Source organism: Camellia sinensis, chromosome 15, assembly GCF_055761805.1.
Source record: "Camellia sinensis isolate YWXY chromosome 15, ASM5576180v1, whole genome shotgun sequence".
NCBI classification, from domain to species: Eukaryota; Viridiplantae; Streptophyta; class Magnoliopsida; order Ericales; family Theaceae; genus Camellia; species Camellia sinensis.
The window spans coordinates 117,124,326-117,147,194 of NC_138975.1; the positions used below are offsets into that span (position 1 = coordinate 117,124,326).

Consider the following 22,869-nt stretch of genomic DNA (forward strand, 5'->3'; position numbering starts at 1 on the left):
TGTAATTTCATTGATATTCTTCTGACTCATGATTAGTCCTTTCTTTTATTTCCCTTTTCTACTTTTCAGCATCTTTGTTTTCCTTCTAATTATTTTTTATATATGTGATGTCTTGGCTGCATAATATTTTACTTGATTAATTTAGTAACTTATATTAATATTCTGTTAGGATTAGTCCACCCATGTGATATATGTGGTCCCATACATTTGTTAGATTAGTTTAAGCATGTATTTGGGTTAGGATAGTAGAGTCCGAATCTATTGGGAAACCCAATGTGTAGGTTTTAGTTACCTAATTTTATGGAACTAGGTTTTTTGTGGATAGACTATTATAAATAGTCATGGAGACTATGTTTTGGTGAGATTAAAAGGAGGATAAAATAGCGATGTAAGGGGTGACAAAAAATACCGATAAGGCACTACAGTGATCAATGGCTCAACTACTCTTGAGCATGGGATTCTAGTAGTGATATGGGTTTTGAGCGTGTTAACCATCTCACATGTATTTTTTATTTTATTTTATTCATAGCTGAATCTCTCTCCCGTGGATGTTGGCAATTGGTGCCGAACCACAAAATCTGTGTCTAATTGTTTTTCTCTTTGGTGTGTGCATTGTGTGTTTCTGTTCACATTGGTGGGATATGGTATTAATTTCATTCACAACATATTCTTCAAAGTTTCCCTTCATTTAGTTCAAATGCAGTCACATATACCTTGTGGGTAGCAGACTTTTTTGTTTTGTATTTTTATTTTATTTTATTTTCTTGACAGCCATGTGATTGCCTAATCATTGTCATTTTATTTCTGCCCCTAACAGATTATTGTACTGAGTGATAGCTTTGAGCATATCTTTGAATCATCTCATTGAACAATTCACATTTTCCAGCTTTGCAATTTCTAGACTTGTCATTCTCATTGAAAAAGCAACACCCCACCCCACCCCAAACTCAAAGACCCTAAAAAAGGAAGAAAAAAAAAAAAAAAAAACCTGAAGAAGGATTTTTCTGTCTCCCTCACCACAAATCATTCTTGTATGATTGTTCCTTCGTTGGGAATCTATTGCTTGCTAGTTGAACTTTTTTCCCTCACCACCAATCATTCCTGTATCATTGTGTTCATTGATATTCTCTAATAATTTTCTTTAACAGTTATCCCCCACCATTTTTCAAGGACATCTTGATTCATTTGGAAAAGGAAATTGTGTTTCACTTTGTGTTGAACTACCTGGAGGCTGCTGGTGTTATGTGTTATATAGTTCCCAACCTCAAAATCTGAATAATTTTTAGCACCACTGCCAATATTTCTCATCTTGGCACCTCTTACTACTAATTACCAAAGTTTTTAAAGGCAAATGCGTAATGTGAGGCATTTTTTCCCTCGTGAGGAGAGGCGTAAACCTCAAGGCGTTTGAGGCATTAGAATTTTGAATTTTATATTAAAATAGTAAACAAATATTAAAAATTAAATATGATGTAAATACTTTTCTCCTTGAAGTGGCAAAAAATTTCGTTGTAGAGATGGAAGCTTGCCCTCATCAAAGGTAAATCGGCATTTTTAGCTTAAGTTATCAAGCGTCTCACTCTTAGTGGCAAAAATTTCCTTCTTGGTTGACGTTTCTTACTCAGAAATGCGGTTCTCCACTCCCAAGGAAGAAACCTGTCAGAAACTCGCTTCCATTGAGGAAGAAACTCACACCCATTGGGGAAGAACCTCACACTCAACTGAAATAGAACGTTTTCAAACATACAAAGCTCATAGAAACGAAAGAAAAACAATTCAAATCTATTTTGCGACTCTTTATTTATACTTAGTAAAGACAATTTACCGTTGACATCAATCTCCAATATTAATTCCTATTTTAACACATAATTACAACTAACGAACATGAATGTCAGTGATCTTAATTTTGCTATGCATACATAACTGCCCAATTCACTGCAGTGGAACTTGCATAAGCATTTTGTATGATAAACAGTATTTGTTTTATGCATTTTTATTTTCCTCTGCCTTCTATATGTTTGTTCAATCACCATATGAAAATTTCCAGGATGATGAAGATAGACCAAATCAGAGACGCAAGAAGAGAGCGGTGTCAAACCAAGATTGTCCTCCTTCCATCACTGACACAACCAAAAGATGCTTACCAGATGCCACTATCAGATTCTGACTCCGAGTCATAGATGGCGTTCAAAGGAATCGGGGTTTGACATTAAGCAAATGAAGCACATAGGTTTCTCGACGTAAAGTTTAAAGTTTTATCTCCATTGTGATTATACTGATTTGCTCACAGGTGTAACAAGTAACTAGCAAATGGCCGCCCAACATATATACTTTGATCATTTAGAAATTATACCATGAATTTTGGGAACCTGTTTGAATTGATAGTATGTCCGTTTTAGTCTCAATGTGTGACTGAATCATAACTTTGTGATAATTTTCGATCATGTTCCCTTTAGGAGCTGCTTTACCTTTCTTATCTGGAAAAGGAGGTACATATGTGATTGTATCACCAAGTGTAAAATTTTAGTGAAAAATTCTCATGAAGATTATGAGGAGATAATTTTAGAAGGTTAGTTCCTATAAAAGAAAATTTTCAGCAAGTTTAGATTAATATATTGTTCAAAACTTAACGGAGTCTTGAGGTTAATTTCATATTCCCCCTTGAGATTTGGCAAGATGATGTCTAGCCCCCAAAAGTTTGTGAGTAGGAAGGGTTGGACATGGGTGTTTCCATTGAGTCTTGTTAAAATAGTAAAGCTGTGTCTAGATCATAGAATTGAAAAGGGAAAGAGAAAAAAATGGGTGAAAATAAGTGAAATGTAGTTATATTTCATGTACATTTTATCAAGTTTTTCATTTAATCTTTTCTAAATACCACTTAAGTTCATGATCTAAATACAGTTTAAAAAAATAAATATCCTCTTTTTATGATCTTAAACAAAATTTCCACACGTAACAAATTGTTTTTACATTTGAAATTTTGATTTCAATTGAGTGCTAAGTTATCTGTTAGAAGGGTCATATATTAATATGAAATTTCTCTATTCATAGATAATAAAATTTTCGTTGTTCGAAAAATAAATAACATTTTCTTTAATATTGCATATTCAATACGAAGTCTTACTAAATGGATCTTGATGAGAGTATTCCAAAAAGTTACTTTCAAAAAATAAAATTCTGAATAAAAAATTATTTTTTAAAAGTTTAAAAAATAAAACTAGCTATTTAGTAATTGGGTTGTGTTTGTTTCACATGTTGTCCTCCTCACAGTAAAACTTTTGGGCTCGCTTGTTTTCTTATAAAAAAATCTTATTATAAAGGATCTATTATAAATAATCTGAGCTTTTATTACTCAAGTCTTGTAAGTACTAATTTTTTTTTATGGATATGAACCAATAGAGGGGTGTGATTGGGTCAGTTTGGTTTGAGTTGATATTAAATTTAGAACATATTTAAATGAATCATGCACTTGAACCAAATAATTAAAATAAACAAGTCTTTAATATTTAAATTTAACACAAACATAAAATAAATATTGTTTAATACAAGTCAATAGTTGTGAATAGTGTAGTGAAGTTCAACTCAAGTTTAAATACAACCAAAATAAATCAAATCTTGTAACACAACTAATAAAATAAAATTAAGTATTGTAAATTCCAACTCTACCTTCCAGTATTTTCTTCTTCCACTTCCCATTCTTCTTCTTATGCTTCTCAATATCACCTGAAAATCAAAATAAATAGTGAGAAATGATTAGTTGTAATCAAGTCCATTAGAATAGACCAATTAAGTAAAAAATGCCGATATAGATTGAATCTTATAATATAAATAAATATATAGATTTGGTTATCAGGTTTGTTCGAGATAGATAGAACCTAAACCAAAAATTAATCCAATCCTATTGAATTATAGAATTGAACACTCAAAACTAAACCAATGTATTCAAAAAAAACCAAACCAACCCAATAATTTCGGTTTGGTTTAGTTTTTTTTGATTCTATGATGATTTGTCCACCCCTAAACCAATATAAAGGCAAAAAAGCAGAGAGAGAGAGAGAGAGAGATATATATATCAACAAATTTTATGATGAGAATTAATGGGGGGGATGTGAAAGAAATGATAAGAGACCCAACAGTTGTTTCGTCTCTTGTGAAGGAAAGGATTATTCACGCAGAATTAAGAAATTTACTGAATGTCGAGGGAAGCCACATGTCGCACTTTGTAAAAATCTTCTCCTTCTTCACCATTGACCCTTCGAAGCTTGTTCTTCAAATTTTCGCTCCCATACTTAATTGTAAATTGTTGGAGGGTAGCAATGAATCTCAGTCCCTCTGGAACCATTTCTAGTCCTTTGCAAAAATCAATTTGTAAAGCAGAGAGATTGGGCATGGCTCCTTTTTCCACCTCCCACTCTTTTAAATGCATCAAAAAAGAGAGATATAGGGTTTTGAGTTGGGGGAAACCATTAGCGGAGCAAACCATTTTGTCCCCCACAAAGGCATCATTATATAAACCGAGGGATTGTAGGTTAGGTAGCCTCTCCAATGTTGGCATAGGGTCTTCTTCAAGGCCACATCCCACCAACATTAACTCGATGAGGTTGGGAGAGAAACCCTGCCAGTATTTTGGTAACTCGGGAATAATTCTGTCAATTCTCAATCTGTAAAGATGGTGACACCCTAACAGTTGTTTGAGAAGAGTCAAGTTTTCTTCTTCTTCTTTGCGAAATTCAACAAGTGATAAGGATGTTTGTCGGAGGTGGTCGGCACCGATGCTTAGGTAGTTGATGAAAGCCGCTAAGTCCTGATTGTGCACCTGCAAGAAAGCTGCATCTTCTACTTGCCGAAGATTGATCAATTTACACAGATCATTGACGTCACAAGACTCTGTTTCAAACCCTCCTAATGTTTCGAGGTTGCTCAACCCATCAAATTTGAATTTAACATTGAGATTTGACTGAATATACAAATGCCTCAATTGTTCCATTCCATGTATGACTATTACTTCACCTGAGTTGAACTCGCAATGTCGTAAATCCAAGGTTTGCAAGTGTTTCAACTTGCGGATAGACGAATGCCATTTCGGTATCAAACAACCTCTAAAGCTCAAGTACCTCAAGCTAATTAGGTTGCCTATTGATTCGACTGACTGTTCATCCAACTTAAATGCTTCAAGATCCAAATTCCTAAGCAATATGAAGTACTTCAAATGGGAGTTCGACTCTATTGAAAACTCCCCGTGGACACTCCTCGAATTGCAGAACAATATGGATCTTAGATGTTTAGTTGTCTCCAATTCAGGGAGGACAACTCTTTCAACATCCCTATTCAAATGAATTGCAAGTTTGCGTATTTTAGGAGCAGTAGTTGTTGATGTTGTGGTGGAAAAGCAATTAGCTAGATCAGTTTCGCATTGGAGATGAATGATCCCAAGAAAATCATTCATTTTTGCCTTTGATAAACACAACTCCAACATAAGGTCATGAATGCGGCAATAATTGATCCTTTGAGTATACTCCTCTACTTCTACTTGAACCATGCACCTTTGTGCAAGCGCACCCAAATAACGTTTTGCCACATCCATTATTGTTTCATCCCCCACTCTATCATCATCTATAATTATACCGTCACCAATCCACAAGTGATATAGCCTTTCAGCATCTATCCTATAATCCTCCGGAAAGTGACCAAAATACAAAAAACATGGCTTCAATTGATAAGGCAAGTCATGGTAGCTTAAAGCTAACACTGTTGATACTCGATTGTCATGTTGTATGGGGTCGTCACTCCATTTATGTGAACGAACATTTTGGTATACAACCTCCCATTCCCTTAATGTATGCTTTGTTGCCAAAAGTCCACCAAGCACAATGATTGCTAACGGTAAACCAGCGCACAGCTTTACCATTTTCCTCCCTATTGCCTCCATATTTGTGTCAAGCACTCCAGAGTCTACAAAAATGACAAAATGCAAAATTTAAAAACAACAAAAAATATATTGTGTTTGGTTTGAGTTTTCTGGATTAAGTTTTTTGAAAATTGACTTTTTTGATTTTTGTGTTTTTTTGTTTTTAGTGAATATTTTTTAAATTTTAAACATTTTTTTTTTACTTTTTTAGATGCACCTTACTTAGATGTATCTAAAAAGTATAAAATTTGTGAAAAAATATTTTAAAAAATTAATAAATACATAAAAATATAAAAAATGTACTGAATTCTTGTATTTTTTTTTTTGTATTTTGGTATTTAGTGAATTTTTAAAAGATTTTTTTTACAATTTTTTTACTTTTTAGGTGTATTTATGTTAGGTGTGTCTAAAAAGTAAAAAAATTGCTTAAAATATTAAAAAAAATTAGTAAAAACAAAAAAATACAGAAAATAAGAAAGTAGAATTTTCTGAAAAGTATTTTTTGAAAAGTGGAAACAAGCAAAGTGATTATTGCCTAGAGTCCATAAAACAACAAAAATGAAAATTCCAATGAATGCATGCATGAATAAGCAATAAAAAATGAAAATTTACCAACTTTTTCAACACCCAAATCAAGTTTTTTAATGTGGGCCTTTTATACATATATAGATAGATAATTCTAAAGCGAGCTTGTAATATGGATTGATTTTTTTTTATTTTATTTATTTATTTATGCAAAATCAAATCGGTTGGTAATTTAAGTTTTATTTAAAATTTTTGAACTTTCGTATTCTCAAGTATAAAACTCAAATTAGTAGTTGTAAAATTACTAATCAAACTTGCATAATTCAATTTAAAAATAAAATAGTTGAATTATTCTTGTAACAAAGTTGACCAAAGGTAAGATTTAATCAATTTCAATTTTAAAAAGTTTATTTCTTTTGCAAAATCAAATCGGTTGGTAATTTAAATTTTATTTAAAATTTTTGAACTTTTGTGTACTCGAGTATAAAACTCAAATTAGTAGTTGTAAAATTACTAATCAAACTTGCATAATTCAATTTAACAATCAAATCCATTGAATTATTCTTGTGACAAAGTTGACCAAAGGTAAGATATAATCAATTTCAATTTTAAAAAGTTTATTTATTCAGAAACAACTGTAACATGGATAGTCAATAACATTCTATACACAAACCATATATTTGGAAAATAATTATCTGTTAATTTTAAATAATTTACTACATAAACAAGCTTTTTTGTTTCTATTCAAGGGATAGTTTTTTTTTCAACCAATCGTTGGGGTCCAAAACAGCCGCGTCCTCAACTTTGCCTCAAAGTCAGCACTGTTTACATTGATACTTGCATCTTTTCAATCAAAAGTTCTATGTCAACAAAGAAGAAGAAAAAGCTTAAACTCATGCATGCATTTGGTGCAAAGAGAGTGATGTTAAGGAGCCAAGAAGTGAACTGTGGCCCCGTTTGAAAATTTGTTATTGTAATTAATTTTTAATTTGTTATAAAAAGACAAATTAAAAAAAATAAAAAGACTGATATATGTACCCCTAACCTTCCTTTTAGATTCCATTCTTCAAGCTAACATCACAAAGTTATCATACATGAATCAATAATTAGTGACTAGACTTTGAGTATTATGTGTCATTATCAATACGGTGGTGCTACATGCACCAATTAGTGTACTTGCTATTATTACTGACCCTACCTATTAATTAAATTACAAATACCGAAAACCTTTAAAATTATACACATCATCTGTTAATACACTAATTGGTACACATAGTATTATTCTTATCAATATGGTGTTTCATATTAATTGCATAGCAATAACTTTTATGAATGGAACATATTAACTCATCTTTGTGGGGGTAGTTAACAGACAAATGAAGACTATTTAGTTTTTATTGCGGTTTCTTATTGACGGAGAGTAGATCATGTAGATAACATGGTATTTTGAAAGTACCTAATAATTCTAAACAGAGATATTTGTATGATATTTTAAAATTAAAAGGTTTAATTGTACAATTTTTTAGTTTAAGAGGATATTAATATTCAGCTCACGAGATGTTATTATAATTAACACTAAATTTTTTAGCATCCAATTATGCTCAGTTCTTTTAGATTAATAAAGGACAAATTACCTACACCTCCCTTGAGTTTAGCTAAATTACAGATTCCCCCTGAGGTTTCAAAAATTACATTTCGCCCCTCGAGGTTTATATTCGCATAATAATTTAACCCTTACCGTTATAACTAAACGTTAAGAATGGTTAGCTGACATCACCAAAATATAAATTGATGGATGATATTGCCCCTGCTGAAATCCCTTTAATAAATCAACAAAATTTACAAAAAAACTACATTAGATGGAAAAGAAAATTAAGTTTTTGGAACCATGTTTGATTTATTGTTTAGAAAAAAAAATTGAGAATTTAAAAAAAAAAAAAAAAACTAATTTAATAAAAATAAATATGAAAAAATATATTTAATTTGTAAAAATTATTTCTAACCACTCAAAAGATAAAATTATATAAAAATAATAATTATTTTTTATTTTTTTATTTCTTAATTAATTTGTAATTTTTTAAAAAAAATTTAAAAATAAATTTCTAAAAATCAAGCCAAACATATTCTAAGAATTTTTTTGACAAGCCATTTATTGTGTTTTTAACTTATTTCATTATTTGTTAATTTTATGATATTTTCACCATCTGAAACTACAGCATATAAGAGTTTTAGTGATTAATTTTTTTGATCACTAAGAGTGAAAATTTTGTTACAAAAGACATTTAGGGACTAATTTCTATCGTCATGAGGATAGTCGCTAAAAGGTCACCCTGAAAAGTAAAAAATAAGGCTTTTAACAATAAAATTTTGAAAATGTTAATAATAAATAGACTTTTAGGAACAAAATAATTTGGCCTCAAAATGGTTTATTTTTTGAGAGAAAAAATTTGATACCAAAAATATAATAATTAATCACTAATGTTCAATTTTCATTACTAAAAATATAATGGCACTTTTCGCAACAAAAATATTTGGTCCCCTAAAAATAATTGTCCCTAAATTTTGGTGTCTAAAACCTTAATTTTTTATACTGTGGTAAGCGTTTTTTCATTTTAATTTTGCATTTCATAACTTATTTAAAAATGATAATTTAGCTAAACCTCAGGGGGGAATCTGTAATTTAGCTAAACCTCAGGGGGGGAATCTATAATTTAGCTAAACCTCATGGAGGAATCTATAATTTAGCTAAACCTCAAGGAGGTGTAGGTAATTTGCCCTAATTTGTCAAAAATGCATTTTACTCAATTTATGATATCTGTTAACAGCGTTAATTGTGATGGAACTAGATGTAATTTTTGAAACCTTAGGGGGGAACCTTAGGAGGGAATCTGTAATTTCGTTAAACCTCAAGAGAGGTGTAGGTAATTTGTCCATTAATAAATTACATAAAAGAAGTAACTTTTCTTTCTAAGTGAAATGCTTGGACCACATTTTTTTGGGGGATGGAAATGCTATTTTATCATTAATTTACAAAATTTTTAATCAGAATAATATGGTATTGTATTTTTGAAATAAAGGCCACCCCAAATGGGGGGAAATTCTACTTTCGAGGTCTGTAATTTTTGTGACATTTAGTTATAAGCTATTGTATTATTAGTTATGATTTGGTTATAATTCATTGTTGTGTTATTTATTATTTATTGTGATGTTGATTATAACATTATTTTAGATATGATTTAAAATGTCTTTATTTATACCTTCTATTGTGTTTAGTTATGACTCATTTTTTTAATTATAATTGAAAATAATCTAGTTATGACATTTTTGATAATCAAAATTATAAATGTCATAACTTGCAAATAGCATGACCCATCCAATAGGTCTTTTGATTTAAAATAAGAAGACTTAAATATGTCACATCACATATCTGTATATATATATATATATATATATGGAGAACTTACGTGTAAGTCCTAATAAGTGTTATTTTTTAGTAACGGTTTGAAAATTTTGTCACAAAAAATATCACTAGTTATAAGTTTTAGCGACAGTTTTAAAAAATATTAAAAAAAAGTCACTAATTTTTAACTTTCAACGATAGTTTGAAAAATTCGTCACAGAAAAAGTTACTAATTGTAAGTTTCAGCGATAATTTATAAAAACCATGACCAAAAAAATAAAATAAAATAAAATCAATAATTGTCAATTTTTAGCAACATGAAAAAAATTGTTACAAAAAAATATTTTTAGTGACAATTTTACTAGAACTTATTTTTAATTGAACTTAATAGAAATTAAATCCAACTATTATGACCTATTGATAATTTACCCTATATATATTTGTATAAATTTTATGTATCTATATGTTTGATAACCATTGAGTTGTTGGTGTCTTGGGCATGCTGTTTCGTGTGACGCAATTTGGATCTATTTCGATTATTTGAATAATTTATATTGTAAGATTTATCGAATAAATGAACTATGAAAAAAATCATAATTAATCATATATTTATAACCACATAATAATATCATATCTATTTATTTTTTTAAATATATGATTTTGATAATATACTATCAATTTTTAGAAAACAACTATGGATCATGTGATTTTGAATGCCTGATTAATTTGATTTTTTTTTGTATAAGTCCTTCCCTATTCCAACTATTGAAACTTGGGGGAATTACAGCACAATGGGATAGAGAAAAAAAATTATAAAAATATGGGAGTGCAAGTGATTATGTTATGAGATGCAAGTGAAAAGGTACGAAGGTGCAAACATGTTTGTGTAAAATTTTATTTTCTATCTCACTAGAAAGTAATTCCTTGAATGTTTTCAATTTTGTGTAGTTTTCGTAAAATGAATATTCTAAATACGTTTGGTACGACCTATGGCCAGTAGAGCTAAAGTGTTGTCCATCTTTCCCAAATCTCTGCCCATGAGTCATTAATCTTTTTAGATGATAATAGATCACACAAATGATATGAAAACTAACATTGAAATAATTTAATTTGTATCAAAATATATAGCAATGTGGACTGATTAATATTACCTCTACCATCTCTTCTTAGTAATGATTTCTTTTGAAGTAGATCCCAACTTTCCTCGTCATTTAAACACGGGGGTTCATGAAAGATATGGTATGGATCTATTTGTGAAGGCAATGCTTTATTACGAGTTGTTAGCAATATTTTGCTACCCGTGTTTCCATTTGGGAAGGCTGGTTTCAAGCTCTCCCAAGCCTTTATTGACCAAATATCATCCAGTACAACTAAGCATTTTTTCCTTTGCTGGACTTTATAAAGTTCCTCAAACAACTCTTCATCTCTCATCCCGATGACCTCTTTCTTTCTCTCTGGAACGAGTTTGATGAAGATTCTTTGCAAAATATCTCTTGTTTGGTATTGCTGAGATATGCATGCCCATACCAAACAATTAAAATGCTTCTGAACATCTTTGTGATGATATACTTTTTTAGCTAGAGTGGTCTTCCCCAAACCACCCATGCCGCAAATAGAGACAACTCGACTAGGAGCATAGTCATCAACTTGCACCAAATGTTTCACAACCTTGTTCAAGTCTTCCTCAAACCCAACAAAGTTCTCTTCAACAACATGCTGATACGATTGCCTCAATTCTTGTTGCTTCTCAGCTGCCGAACTTCTTATGCCTTCACCTACAACAGTATTAGTTTAGTTTTTCTAACAGTTGATATTCAATAATAATGTTGTACAAATATAATTTTCATATAAAAAAAACTCACATAAAATGTTTTTTTTTTTTTTTTTTTTTGTGATTCTTTCATTTTAAAGAGGAAAACAATACTCATTTTATGGTCCAAAAATAACAGTGTCACATAATTTGTATGAATTTTGCATATAAAATTTCTATTTTTTGAATCATTTTTCACCATATAATAATAGATTCTTTATAAAATATATATTAAAAAAAGTGGAGGTTAAAATTGTGAAATATTATTTTTATATGTTTCTATAAATTTACGAGATTTTTTGTTTATGATTTCTAGTAATATTTTTTTAGAAGGACAAGGACAACAAAATTTTTTATAGTAATATAGGTCCTTTCAAGTATCACCTATTACTTTTTTAACTATTCAGAAAAGTTTCAAAATTATATAACTTTTGATCTAGATCCTTTTTCTATTTATAAAATTTGTATTTTTTAAATTGTTTCATCAAGATCTGTAAAATAAGATCCATAATAAATATAAAATTTTGAAAAAAAAAAGTACATGAAATTTTATTGACCTGAGACAGGTCGATAAAATTTTTGTTAGTTAGTAAAATTTCGACGACCAAATCAGGCTAAGTCAATAAAATTTCTAAAAATATAAATTTTACAAAAAAATGAGATATAAATCAAAAATTATTAAATTTTAAAATTTTGAAATCACTTCAACAATGTAAAAGGTCACACGAGAAAGAAACGATGTTATGAGAAAAATTAGAATTTTTAAGATCATAAGGACGTTTTGTATTATATATGTTAAAGTTGTCATTATTATTTAAAAATTTTAAATCTCAAGAATTTTAACTACCAAACAAATTGTTGTTATCCTTAAATTCTTACACAAATTTATATAGATATGTCCTTTTAATTTCTCATAAATTTTCCTGAAAAATTAAAATATAAAATATTATTCTTTCCTAAAATTGATTATGTCACACGAAAGAGAAATGGAATATATTAGCATAATTTAAATTTCAAATTTTAATTAGTAATAATTTTGCATCTCAAAAGAGGAAAAAATATACTTTAAATAAAAATATAACAATATAAAAATTTAAATTTAAAATCAACACTTGAAGTGGCTTACCTATACTTTTTAAGCTGTAAGTATGTAAACTAGTGGCGAGGTTAGTGATCTTGTTTTGAATGGCACCGATCTCACATCCCACCCTGTGAATGTCTTGCCCTTCGTTGAAGATGCAAGCGAATCTTTTAAGGGTGTTTCGGAAACCATTTTCGTTCCTTTTGGATGAAACTTGGATGACAAAAGTTTCGAGGATGTCTTCGGTTTCATAAGCAAGTTTTCTAATTTCTGCAACCCAGTTGTTGACCCTTGTATCTACAAGATCAGTTTGTATTGCATAATCTGCGTCTTGTAAGAAGCATTGCATTCGATTCAATTCGACTCGGATTTGTTCAACTTGGTCGCTTACTCCGTATAAGAATTTAGCTTCTTCAGTTAACAAAACTCCAAGTCTTTTGACAATGAAGGACACAACAGGCACTTCCATTATCAAACTGTGCTACTTCAATTGAATTCAAACCCACTCCCTCCCAACCCAACAAAATCTGGGTTTAAAGAGTAGATGGTAACCTAGGATGAAGGTTGGAGAAGAGAAGGGGTTGGTATGTGGGGTGTGTGTAGAGACTGGAGAGAGAGAGAGAGAGAGAGAGAGAGAGATTGATTAATTGTGACACTTCTTAGAAATAGTAGGGGTTTGTGGTGGAGCTGATTTATGGAAAGTACATTATCTATTCCTGTTTTCAATTTTTTTAATTTTATCTTATTTATTTTTAAAAATAAAAGGTAAAATACAAATGCACATCTTCAGTTTATTTAAAACATAATGTCTTTACAATTTTAAAAATTACAAATATTATTTTTTTGAATTTTTTATTTAAGAGAATGAATAAAAAAAATGAAATTTCTAATTATACTCATATATAATAATAAAATTATTTAAATCGTCAATTGAAATATATTTATAATATTATTAAAAATTATTAATTGATTTAATAATTTATCACTTATAAAAATGATTATTTATTGTGTGATTAGAAACTTGAAAGAGTGAGATATAATTTTCAAAACCATATGAAATCATTTATATTTTAAACCAATGTCAAGAGTGTATTTGTAATTTATTCAAAAAATAAAATAAATGATTAAATTTTGAATATATATTAATCATTTATTTTTTTCATAAATAAATTATATAGTATAAAAAATTACAATTATTAAATTAATTTAATTTTTTTATTTATACATAATACTCTAGAATGATTTTGATCATAGAATTTGAGTGTCAATTTTTTTAAATAAAAAGTATATAATATATATAATTTTTTATTACGTACCACATACGAAAATAGAGGACGATGTGATTTGCAAATTAACATGTGAGATGGGACCCAACCCAACGCAGGACAATGGGACTGGGCTCACGCGTTGAAAACATAATTTGATGGGTGTCATTCAAACGTATGAGATGTTTGTATGCTTTAATACAGACGTGGCAACAATTTACGAAAAATAAAAGGAAAAGTTTTCAATGTAAAAAATAATTTGGTTTTAATTTTTTGAATTTAATTTTTTTAAAATTTAAATTTTTTTATTTTTTATATTTTTTATTTTTAGTGAATATTTTCAAAATTTTAATATTTTTTTATTTTCAAAACTTAATAAACACATAAAATTATGAAAAATATACTGAATTTTTGTATTTATGATATTTTAGTAAACTTTTTAAAGATTTTTTTCACAAGATATTTAGTGAATTTTTTAAAGATTTTTTTTACAAATATTATATTTTTTTAAGTGTATTTATATTAAGTGTGTCTAAAAATTTTAAAAATCGCTTAAAATATTTTAAAAAATTCAATGAAAATAAAAAAAAATATGAAAAATAAAAAAGTAAAATTTTATGAAAAGTAAATTCTGGGAATGGAAACCAAACAGGGTAAATAGTATAAATAAGTAAAAAAATATATAAATATTAATAATTAAAATTATAAAATTTATTTTATGAATTTATAATAGCTTTATGAAATTACCGAGTAATTTCCCAAACAAAAAAGGCAGCAACAGACAATGAAGACAGACTTTAGTGGTGACTTTATTCTGTTACTTTAATTTTAGGGTAAATTATTAATGAATTTTAATAGTTAAATTTAATTTTATCAAATTTTATTAAAAATAAATTATAATAAAATTGTTGTTAAAAATATTTTTTTTGTGACTATTTTTTGTATATGTCGCTAACAATTGATAATTAGTGACTTTTTTTTGTCACGATTTTAATGAATTGTTGCTAAAACTTACCATTAGTGACGTTTTTCTGTAACAAAACTTTTAAACTGTTAGTGAAAGTTGAAAATTAGCAACTTTTTTTGTGATGATTTTTTTAATATGTCGCTAAAATTTATAATTAGTAATATTTTTTTGAGAAATTTTTCAAATTGTCTTTAAAAATTAATAATTAATAACATTTTTTAATAATATTTGATGAAAAGTATTATTAATTTATAATAATTAAAATTATAAAATTAATTTTATAAATTTATAATAACTTTATGAAATTACCGAGTAATTTTCCCCAAACAAAAAAGGCAGCAAAAGACAATGAAGACAAACTTTAGTGGTGACTTTATTCTATCACTTATGTTATTAGGTCATGTGATTATTATAAATAACCTATACTATTATATAATTAGTCAAGATTCAAATTTTTTAAATTAATTCATATGATTTATGATTGAATAGATGTAGATGTGATATCCATCACTACTAAAGAGTTATAATATAAGACAAATACTAATCAGTGTTTTTTTATGTATTATTTAATATTGAGAATTATGTATAAAATATTTTTAAAATATATAAAAATGTTAAAAATTATATTAATTTCAATAAAAATATATTAAATTTAATAAAAAAATTTCCTATGTCCTTTAAAAAATTTGTCTTTTACTTGCGTCCTAGAGACACTTTAGTAAGACTCATAATATAAATCTTCAATGGTATTTTGGGAATTTGGCTAAAGTTAATTTTTAACTTTTAATTTATTTTGAGTCAAATTATCTCTTTTTTTTAATATGTTTTTTCAGAAAAAGTAAAAAAAAATCAAAAAATTAATTTTTAATCAATTTCTCAAAACAAGCTTAAAGAAGAAAAAACACAACCTAATTTAAATACAAAAGTTATACTCACCTGCCAAACAAAATTTCTTTCTTAATTAAGGCTCAATTTGGGAAGAGTTAAAAAAACTAAAAATTAATTTTTAATTCATTTTAAATTTTATCTTCTCTCATATATTTTATATATATTTTTTAAAAAATTAATTTTTAACAACTTTTCCCGTACTACTAACGTAAACATCCAAAAAATATGTTGAACGCGTTGGGTTAGGTTGGTTGGGGTCAGGTCCACATGTTCAACGCGATAACGCGTGAGCCCCTCACTTTTTTCAACGCTGTACTTTTTCTTTTTCTTTTTAATTCTCGTCAGGGTCACCTTCATTTCACATGCACTCCACTCACTTTTTGTTTTTAGCGGAAATAGTATATCGTTTAAATTTAGCGCTCTAATCAAAGTTCAATAAATAAATAAGTAAATAAATAAAGATTTCAAAAATAAAATAAATAAATAAGTAAAGAAAAATTATATCATGGGTGAGGGACAACTTATTAGAGCTCTCCTGAAACTCTATAAAATAAATAAACGATATACTATTATAAATAAACGATATACTTGGTATTAAAATAAATAAATAAATAAGTAAAGAAAAATTATATCATGGGTGAGGGACAATTTATTAGAGCTCTCCTGAAACTCTATATTTAAAGCTCTTAATCTTTTTCTTTATTTTTAAAGAAGTCCACTCACTGTATGACATTATTACAGTGAATAATTTAATTAAAAATGTAAAGATTTCAAAAATTCTATTAAAAATTTTATCAAATGTCTCACATGTAACTCACATTATGTGAGTTCCACATCCATATAAGACATTTAGTAAAAATTTTAGTAAAATTTTTAAAATATCTAACATTAGTCTAATTTAATTGCTTCTTCAATATGTGTTTCTTTGGGTGAATATCTTCTTCAATATGTGTTGAGAAAGATAAGAGGTCTATTTTGAGAAGGAGATTAAAAATTAATTTTTAAATTTTTTTTAAAAATATATATATAAAATAAAAAGGTGATATCATTTAAAAAAAATTTAAAAATCAAAAAATTAACTTTTAATTATATTGCCAAAATAGACCTTAAGATTATCTTTCGCAACACATATTAAAGGAGCAATTAAATTAGTCACCATAATAATGTCATAAAATTAGTGGACTTATTTGTGAATATATTATTTTAGTAATTTTTAATTAAAATATGAGATAAAAAATTAATATATTTAGAATAATTTTAAATTTTTTATAAAAAAAAAATGTGTAAAAAATAGAAAAAAAAATTAATTTTTTGATATAAATTATTAATTTTTTAAATAATTTTTTTACTTTTAATCTAAAATATTAAATTACCAAATCAGACGTTAAAAAGAAAAAGAGAAAGTACAGCATTGGAAAAAGTGAGTGGTTCACACGTTATTGCATTGAACATATGGATCCGACCCCACCCAACCTAGCCCAACGCGTTCAACATACGGTGCACCAGATTTGCGTTAGTTTTGTACTTTCCTTCCCATTATAATCCAAGTACAGTGTTGGAAAATTATCGCCGGTTTCGTCTCTCATATTTAAATTTTAAAAAAAATCTCTCATATTTAAATTTTAAAAAAAATTATATATGCATCTTTTGAGATTTATTTAAAATATAAAATACTTTTTATAATTTTAAAAATTACATTTCGTTTCTTAAATTTTTTATTTCATAAAAACTAATCTCTTTTATTCATAAACTATCAAGTTAATTAACAATTTTTAATGATGATCGAAATTTATTTCAATTAATAATTCAGTTAATTATATTTTTTCAGTTAACTATGTTAAATAAAAAATTATAATAAGGGAGTATTTTTAATATTTCAAATTATAAGAGGTAATTTATATTTTAAGCAAATATCAATAATGTATTTATAATTTACACTTAAATTTAAATTTAAAAATATTTAAATTTAAAGAGTTCACAGGATTATCACAATACCCATTGCGATAATCGAAGATGATGACTCTAGGGAGCTCCTTTTTTATAGTTAACATAGACGAACTTGTGAGTAAGTTTTAGAATTAAGCTTCCTTTTGGTGCTTGAATTGATGAATTTGCGTATTTTGCTGAGGGGTTTAATTACTTTCACGCCGTTATTCATATACCTAAAAGGCATGGATATAGACTTGTGATAGGACACTGACACATCGGCATGTAAATTTTTTTTAAAATGTAGAACATGACACAGTAGGGACGCCTGCAAAATATATAATTTATTTATTTATGATATGTTATATATATGAATAAATAATTATTATGTCATATATATGAATATTCTAATATATTCATTTTTTAAGTATAAAGGAGGAGAACAGGTATAAATTTACTTAATTTTTGTTTTAGCATTGCATTCCAAGCTATTTTATTTGAACTTGTAATATATTTATGTGTCTAAGTATTAGAAAGAGCCTAGTGAATATCGTGTCATGTCGGTGTCAGACACGACACGCTACCATTTTAAAAGTGTCCATTCTTCTTAGATTGATACTCATTAAACTTTGTAGCCTTTTTTTTAGGATGTATACACTCTAGACCTTCGAGTTGCATCTCTTTCATAGAAGATGTTGTCTGCTCACACCTTTTATGTTTATCTCATTGCAGAGAGCAAAAAACTCTTGCACCAGTTCCTGAAGATGCAGATCCTATTTGGTCAGTAGGATGTAGAACCAGTTTATCCAAAGGGACAGTAACAAAACATAGCATTGGCAGCATCATGAATGGAATCCAAAATCGCCTGGGAAATCCAGGGATTGGAAGTCTTGCTCCTGGGAGCATTGATGTCTTTTGGTAGTGAAAATCTTAAAATCCTCCGAGATTGTAATTTGCAATTAAGATTCAATTTTAATGATGAATAATAATTTCTAATCAAACAATCATAGATGTAATCCAATTAAACGAAAATTGAATTATATCTACTAACAAGTAATGACAAATCAACACAACGATATAACGTGGAAAAAAATCACAATTGAAACATCTCCAAATGTGATTAAAAAAAACTACAGGTTAAAAGCTACAAATCAATCCACTAAAAAATAAAGAAAATATATACAAAAACTCTCAATTACTTAATGAATTCATGCCCAAATTGTAAACCGAACTCAATTTGAGTAAAACATTTTATAACAAGCTTCAAGGGGTCAACAGGGAAAAAGGAGAAGACTTTTACAAAGTGAAACATATGCCTTCCATCAACATTTGCTAGATTTCTAATTTCTAACTAATCCTTTCCAAGGTAATTTTAGTTTTCAAAATGAGTTATGTTAGTAATGGGCGCCCATGTGACATGACCATTTGAACATAATTTGGATCTTATCCAAATAGGTTTTGAATTAAATTCAAACCTATTTAGGATAACCACTCAGGATATAGATATTATCAGTTTTAACTGATATGGATAAATAATAATAATATAATATATATCTGATATATGGTTATGGGTAACCTAAGAGAGAAACAACGTAGTTTTTGTTCTTCAACCCATAAACTGACTCTCTCCCAAGAAACAACGATCAAGTCATTTTGCACTGTGGTTTGTGTGGGTGATATTCACCATTGTAATATCACCCCACTGCTGGGATTGATTGATTAGATTCTGGAAGCACGTGATTTATCCATGAGGTTTTAGATCGAATCAGGTATGATCTAAACATTTTATTCCGCTGCAAGTTTGTGATCTTTGATTTACATTGGTATCAGAGCCATTGATGGGTATTTTCGTGCTTTCTTTTATCATGGGTATATTTATAAAAGAGGTAGAGATCCAAAATATTTCATTTTTTATGATCATTAATGTCATTTTTAAGAGCATAAATGATTTTATTTTGGAAAAAGGAGTCCGGCAATATAAAAATCGGACCAGAAAACACCCGGGAAGGCGGCGCGTGTGATACACGCGCTGTATGACGCCTCCCAGCGGCGCCACGCGCCACCACTCGCAGCCACGCGCCACCACGCGCCGGATGCCCTGCTGACGCGCCTGCACGCGCCATCACGCGCGCGTCCACGCACGCGCGCCGTCCGCGCCTCGCACGCGCGCTGCGTGCTGGAGTCGAGCGCCGAGCCGCGCTCCGAGCCGAGCGCCGAGCCGCGCTCCGAGCCGCGCCGAGCCGCCCCTTAAGCCGACTCGCGCCGAGTTGCGCTGAGCGGCGCCGAGCCGAGCCGAGCCGTGCCGTTTTTTCCGCCTGGCTTGGCTCTAAGGCTCTGTTTGTTTGTTTTTTAATTCTGAATTGCGTTAATTGGCCATAATTTATTCGTTATAGCTTTGTTTTAAGCATGGTTGGTACCCTTAGACTCAGAATTAATTTTTCTACATTTTGTAAAATTTTGAAAATTTTACGAAAATATGTAATATTTTTCCTGTGTTAATAATGTATTTTTTTTTTTTGCTTTAAAATGCATCTGGTGTTGCATGATTATTTTTCTGGAGTTGAAATTTTTATTGTGGACTTCTGAAATGTTTTACTATCTACTGGTAATATTGTTTCAGTTTATCAGTTTCTGGATTTTTTTATTTTCTAATTTTATGTGTGTTTATTAGTTATTTAAAATTCCAGAATATTTCAGAAAAATTCCAGAAAATTTCAGGATGATGTACTTTAATTATGGCATAATCTGAATATTGAATACAACATATTTTTTTTGGATTTGTAATATGTTGTAATTACAAGAGCATGATTATTTATTTATTTATTAGAATTCCATTATTAAATAAATATAGCATGAGTTATTTGTAGATTTACATTAAGATGCTATTGTATGGAATTTATCATGCTTTGTATATGCCATAGTCAGTGGGAGGTTATTCGGTTGAGAGAAATCTTTGTAGATTAACTCCCGAAAACCAATATTTTGCGCATAAATTAAACTAAATTTTGGATAATTGTCACTTGTGGCGCAAGAGATGATTACGAGCATAGCGGATTTTCGATCTTGCGACTTGTGTAATATTGTCACTATTTAATTTAGATTTTTGCGGCAAAATTATATTATGCTAATCAAATTAATCCCAATGCGAATTTCTCTCTAAATTGATTTAGCTTATGGAGTTAATTTGGTTGACCTAAACTTGGTGGAGATGTTCAAATGTGAACAAACTAATCCCATTCTTTAGATGAGCAAAAGTCTTGGAGACTTTAGGTCAAACCTTAATTGAGCCAAAGTAAGGAAACATGACTCAAAGTCGCCGTGTTTTTGTTGCCTTGTTTGGCACAATAAAAACTAATGTGTGCGTTATAGTTAGCGGCACGCTACATAGTTTTGGTTGGCGAGTTTTGGAGTTATGAAATTAGTAAGCCCTCAATAGATCTGTATATGATCTTGACTAATGAGCTGCGCGGATTGACTTTGTAATTTGACTTGTAAATAATGTTACATCATTGGATGAAGTAACATTCAAGAGTCACGTCATCTAAGAAATGCGAGCTTAAATAAATTAGTCATTAAGTGTAAGACGAGTAGCCAGTACGAGCAGTGTTTTGCTCTCTACCCAATTATTGGGAGTGGATTGAGCGAAATTTCATGCACTATAATAGTGTGCGTTGAAATATCACGTGAAGTTAAAAGATTAACGCTTAGAAGCTACAAAATCTATTAACACTGAGTGAAAAGATTGGCGCTTAGTGGCTACAAAATCTATTAGCATTGCCAACTTGTCTAAGTGTGGACACTTACTGTTTCCACACTTGAGTGTGAAACATGGATGAGGTGCTTCTTTGTGTGATTCCTTTACTAGGCTAACGTTTTGAATAACATTTACCACTAAGCGCAAACGTTGCAGCATAGTAATGAAAAGGTTAAGGCTGACAAGGTTGTTATGACTCTAAGAATTTAACGCATCGCTTGTAAGAGCATTGTGTTGAATTAGACTCTTTAGCCTAATTCGCGCTTAAGTTACTTCAGGAGCTATCATAGTTGATAGCTTATTCTCTCCTTCTTGTGGATAGTAGAATTAATTGCAAGTAACTATGAAGCGAGAAATAGAGATTGCAACAGGAGTATCGTCATCTTTCAACTAGATGTATTAAAGTGTATGGAGAATAAAATTGACTTGAAGGTGCAGGGGATTAGCACTTACGAGTTAAATTTGCGACTTAGGCGCAGTTGATATCTCCATGACATCCTTTTTTTATGATCTAGTGAATATGACTTAGTCGTGAGTCATTACCTAGTTGGGCCTAAACCTTTAAAACTTGTCTTCGAGAACTCACACATTAAGATGATTGGAATTAGTTTATGACATTGGTCATGAACCAGTGGCTTATTATACTTAATCACATTAATGAGATGATGACACGATGGTTTGAGTAGGCCTTCTCGGGCCCACTCGCTTATGACATCCTGCTCTCATGTGAATGTGTAACTTTGTTCGCAATGGGTGCGCACAAGTAAGTAGGAAAGCCGCAGAAGGTCATTTGTTTTGGCGCATTTAGTCCACTATGATATTTTGTGACTAGATATGTGTGAGGGTATGATAGCTAAGCCTCAATCTCGACACATTTATAGATTACGATACGCATCTGAGTCAAGACTATTTGATCTCCCATAAGTCAAAAGTTTTGAGACGATTTTTGACATTGCACATATAAGGTCGAGATCAATTAGATAAGAGTTTTTTGTGCTTTTAGTTTTGACCAAGGTAGCGAGTATCTATTTGAGTTATTTTTTCAGAAAAACTCTGTGAAGAGAGATGGATGCTTAGAAAATTGATTATTCCTAGTACTCAACAACACACTGGTGCAGTAGAGATAAGGAATTAAATATTGTTAATGTTAGGTAGATAATGGCGCAAAATGTTTCCCAATTGGGAATTGCACTAGTTTGTTGCCTATATCCCTAACTAAGTGCCCTCCATATCAGATTTTACACTCCATTTTGAGTAATGGGTTAGCAGAGAGCCATCTATGGGCGATCTGTAACCATTAAGCAGCTTATCTTTATTCTACTTCTCATAAGATTGTGAAGTTAAG

At 29.5% G+C, this 22,869-nt stretch overlaps 2 protein-coding genes across 9 annotated transcripts in view; one reads left to right on the top strand and one right to left on the bottom strand.

The window, feature by feature from the left end:
• The window catches only part of LOC114318696 (uncharacterized), a 108,787-nt gene that overhangs the window by 5,302 nt on the left and 80,616 nt on the right, over positions 1 to 22,869 (top strand). Inside the window, exon 3 of one of the 7 annotated variants that reach the window (XM_082910047.1) lies at positions 2,048 to 2,756. The exons of 4 other annotated variants lie outside the window; for them this stretch is intronic. In XM_082910047.1, the coding sequence (XP_082766173.1) occupies positions 2,048 to 2,167 (120 nt within the window). In that variant the 3' untranslated portion in view covers positions 2,168 to 2,756. Of the gene's footprint in view, positions 1 to 2,047; positions 2,757 to 22,869 lie in introns of those variants that run through there. 2 more of the 7 variants (XM_082910042.1, XM_082910041.1) reach the window with 2 other exon arrangements.
• LOC145813858 (putative disease resistance protein At1g50180) lies at positions 3,483 to 13,389 on the bottom strand. Of its 2 annotated transcripts, none has more exons than XM_082910001.1 (4): positions 12,770 to 13,389; positions 10,985 to 11,608; positions 4,220 to 5,952; positions 3,483 to 3,723 (listed from the first exon to the last, which is right to left on the bottom strand). In XM_082910001.1, exons 1-4 carry the CDS (start codon positions 13,191 to 13,193, stop codon positions 3,589 to 3,591), a joined length of 2,916 nt encoding a protein of 971 aa, XP_082766127.1. In that variant the 5' UTR covers positions 13,194 to 13,389; the 3' UTR covers positions 3,483 to 3,588. The 2 variants fall into 2 exon arrangements, with proteins under 2 accessions (XP_082766127.1, XP_082766128.1); XM_082910002.1 differs by having other exon boundaries at positions 4,191 to 5,952.

Coding starts and splice junctions, on each gene's coding strand:
- LOC145813858 (XM_082910001.1), bottom strand. CDS start 13,193: ATGGAAGTGCCTGTTGTGTCCTTCATTGTCAAAAGACTTGGAGTTTTG. Junction 11,609..12,769: donor TTACAGCTTAAAAAGTATAG/GTAAGCCACTTC, acceptor ATACTGTTGTAG/GTGAAGGCATAAGAAGTTCG. Junction 5,953..10,984: donor ACTAAGAAGAGATGGTAGAG/GTAATATTAATC, acceptor TCATTTTTGTAG/ACTCTGGAGTGCTTGACACA.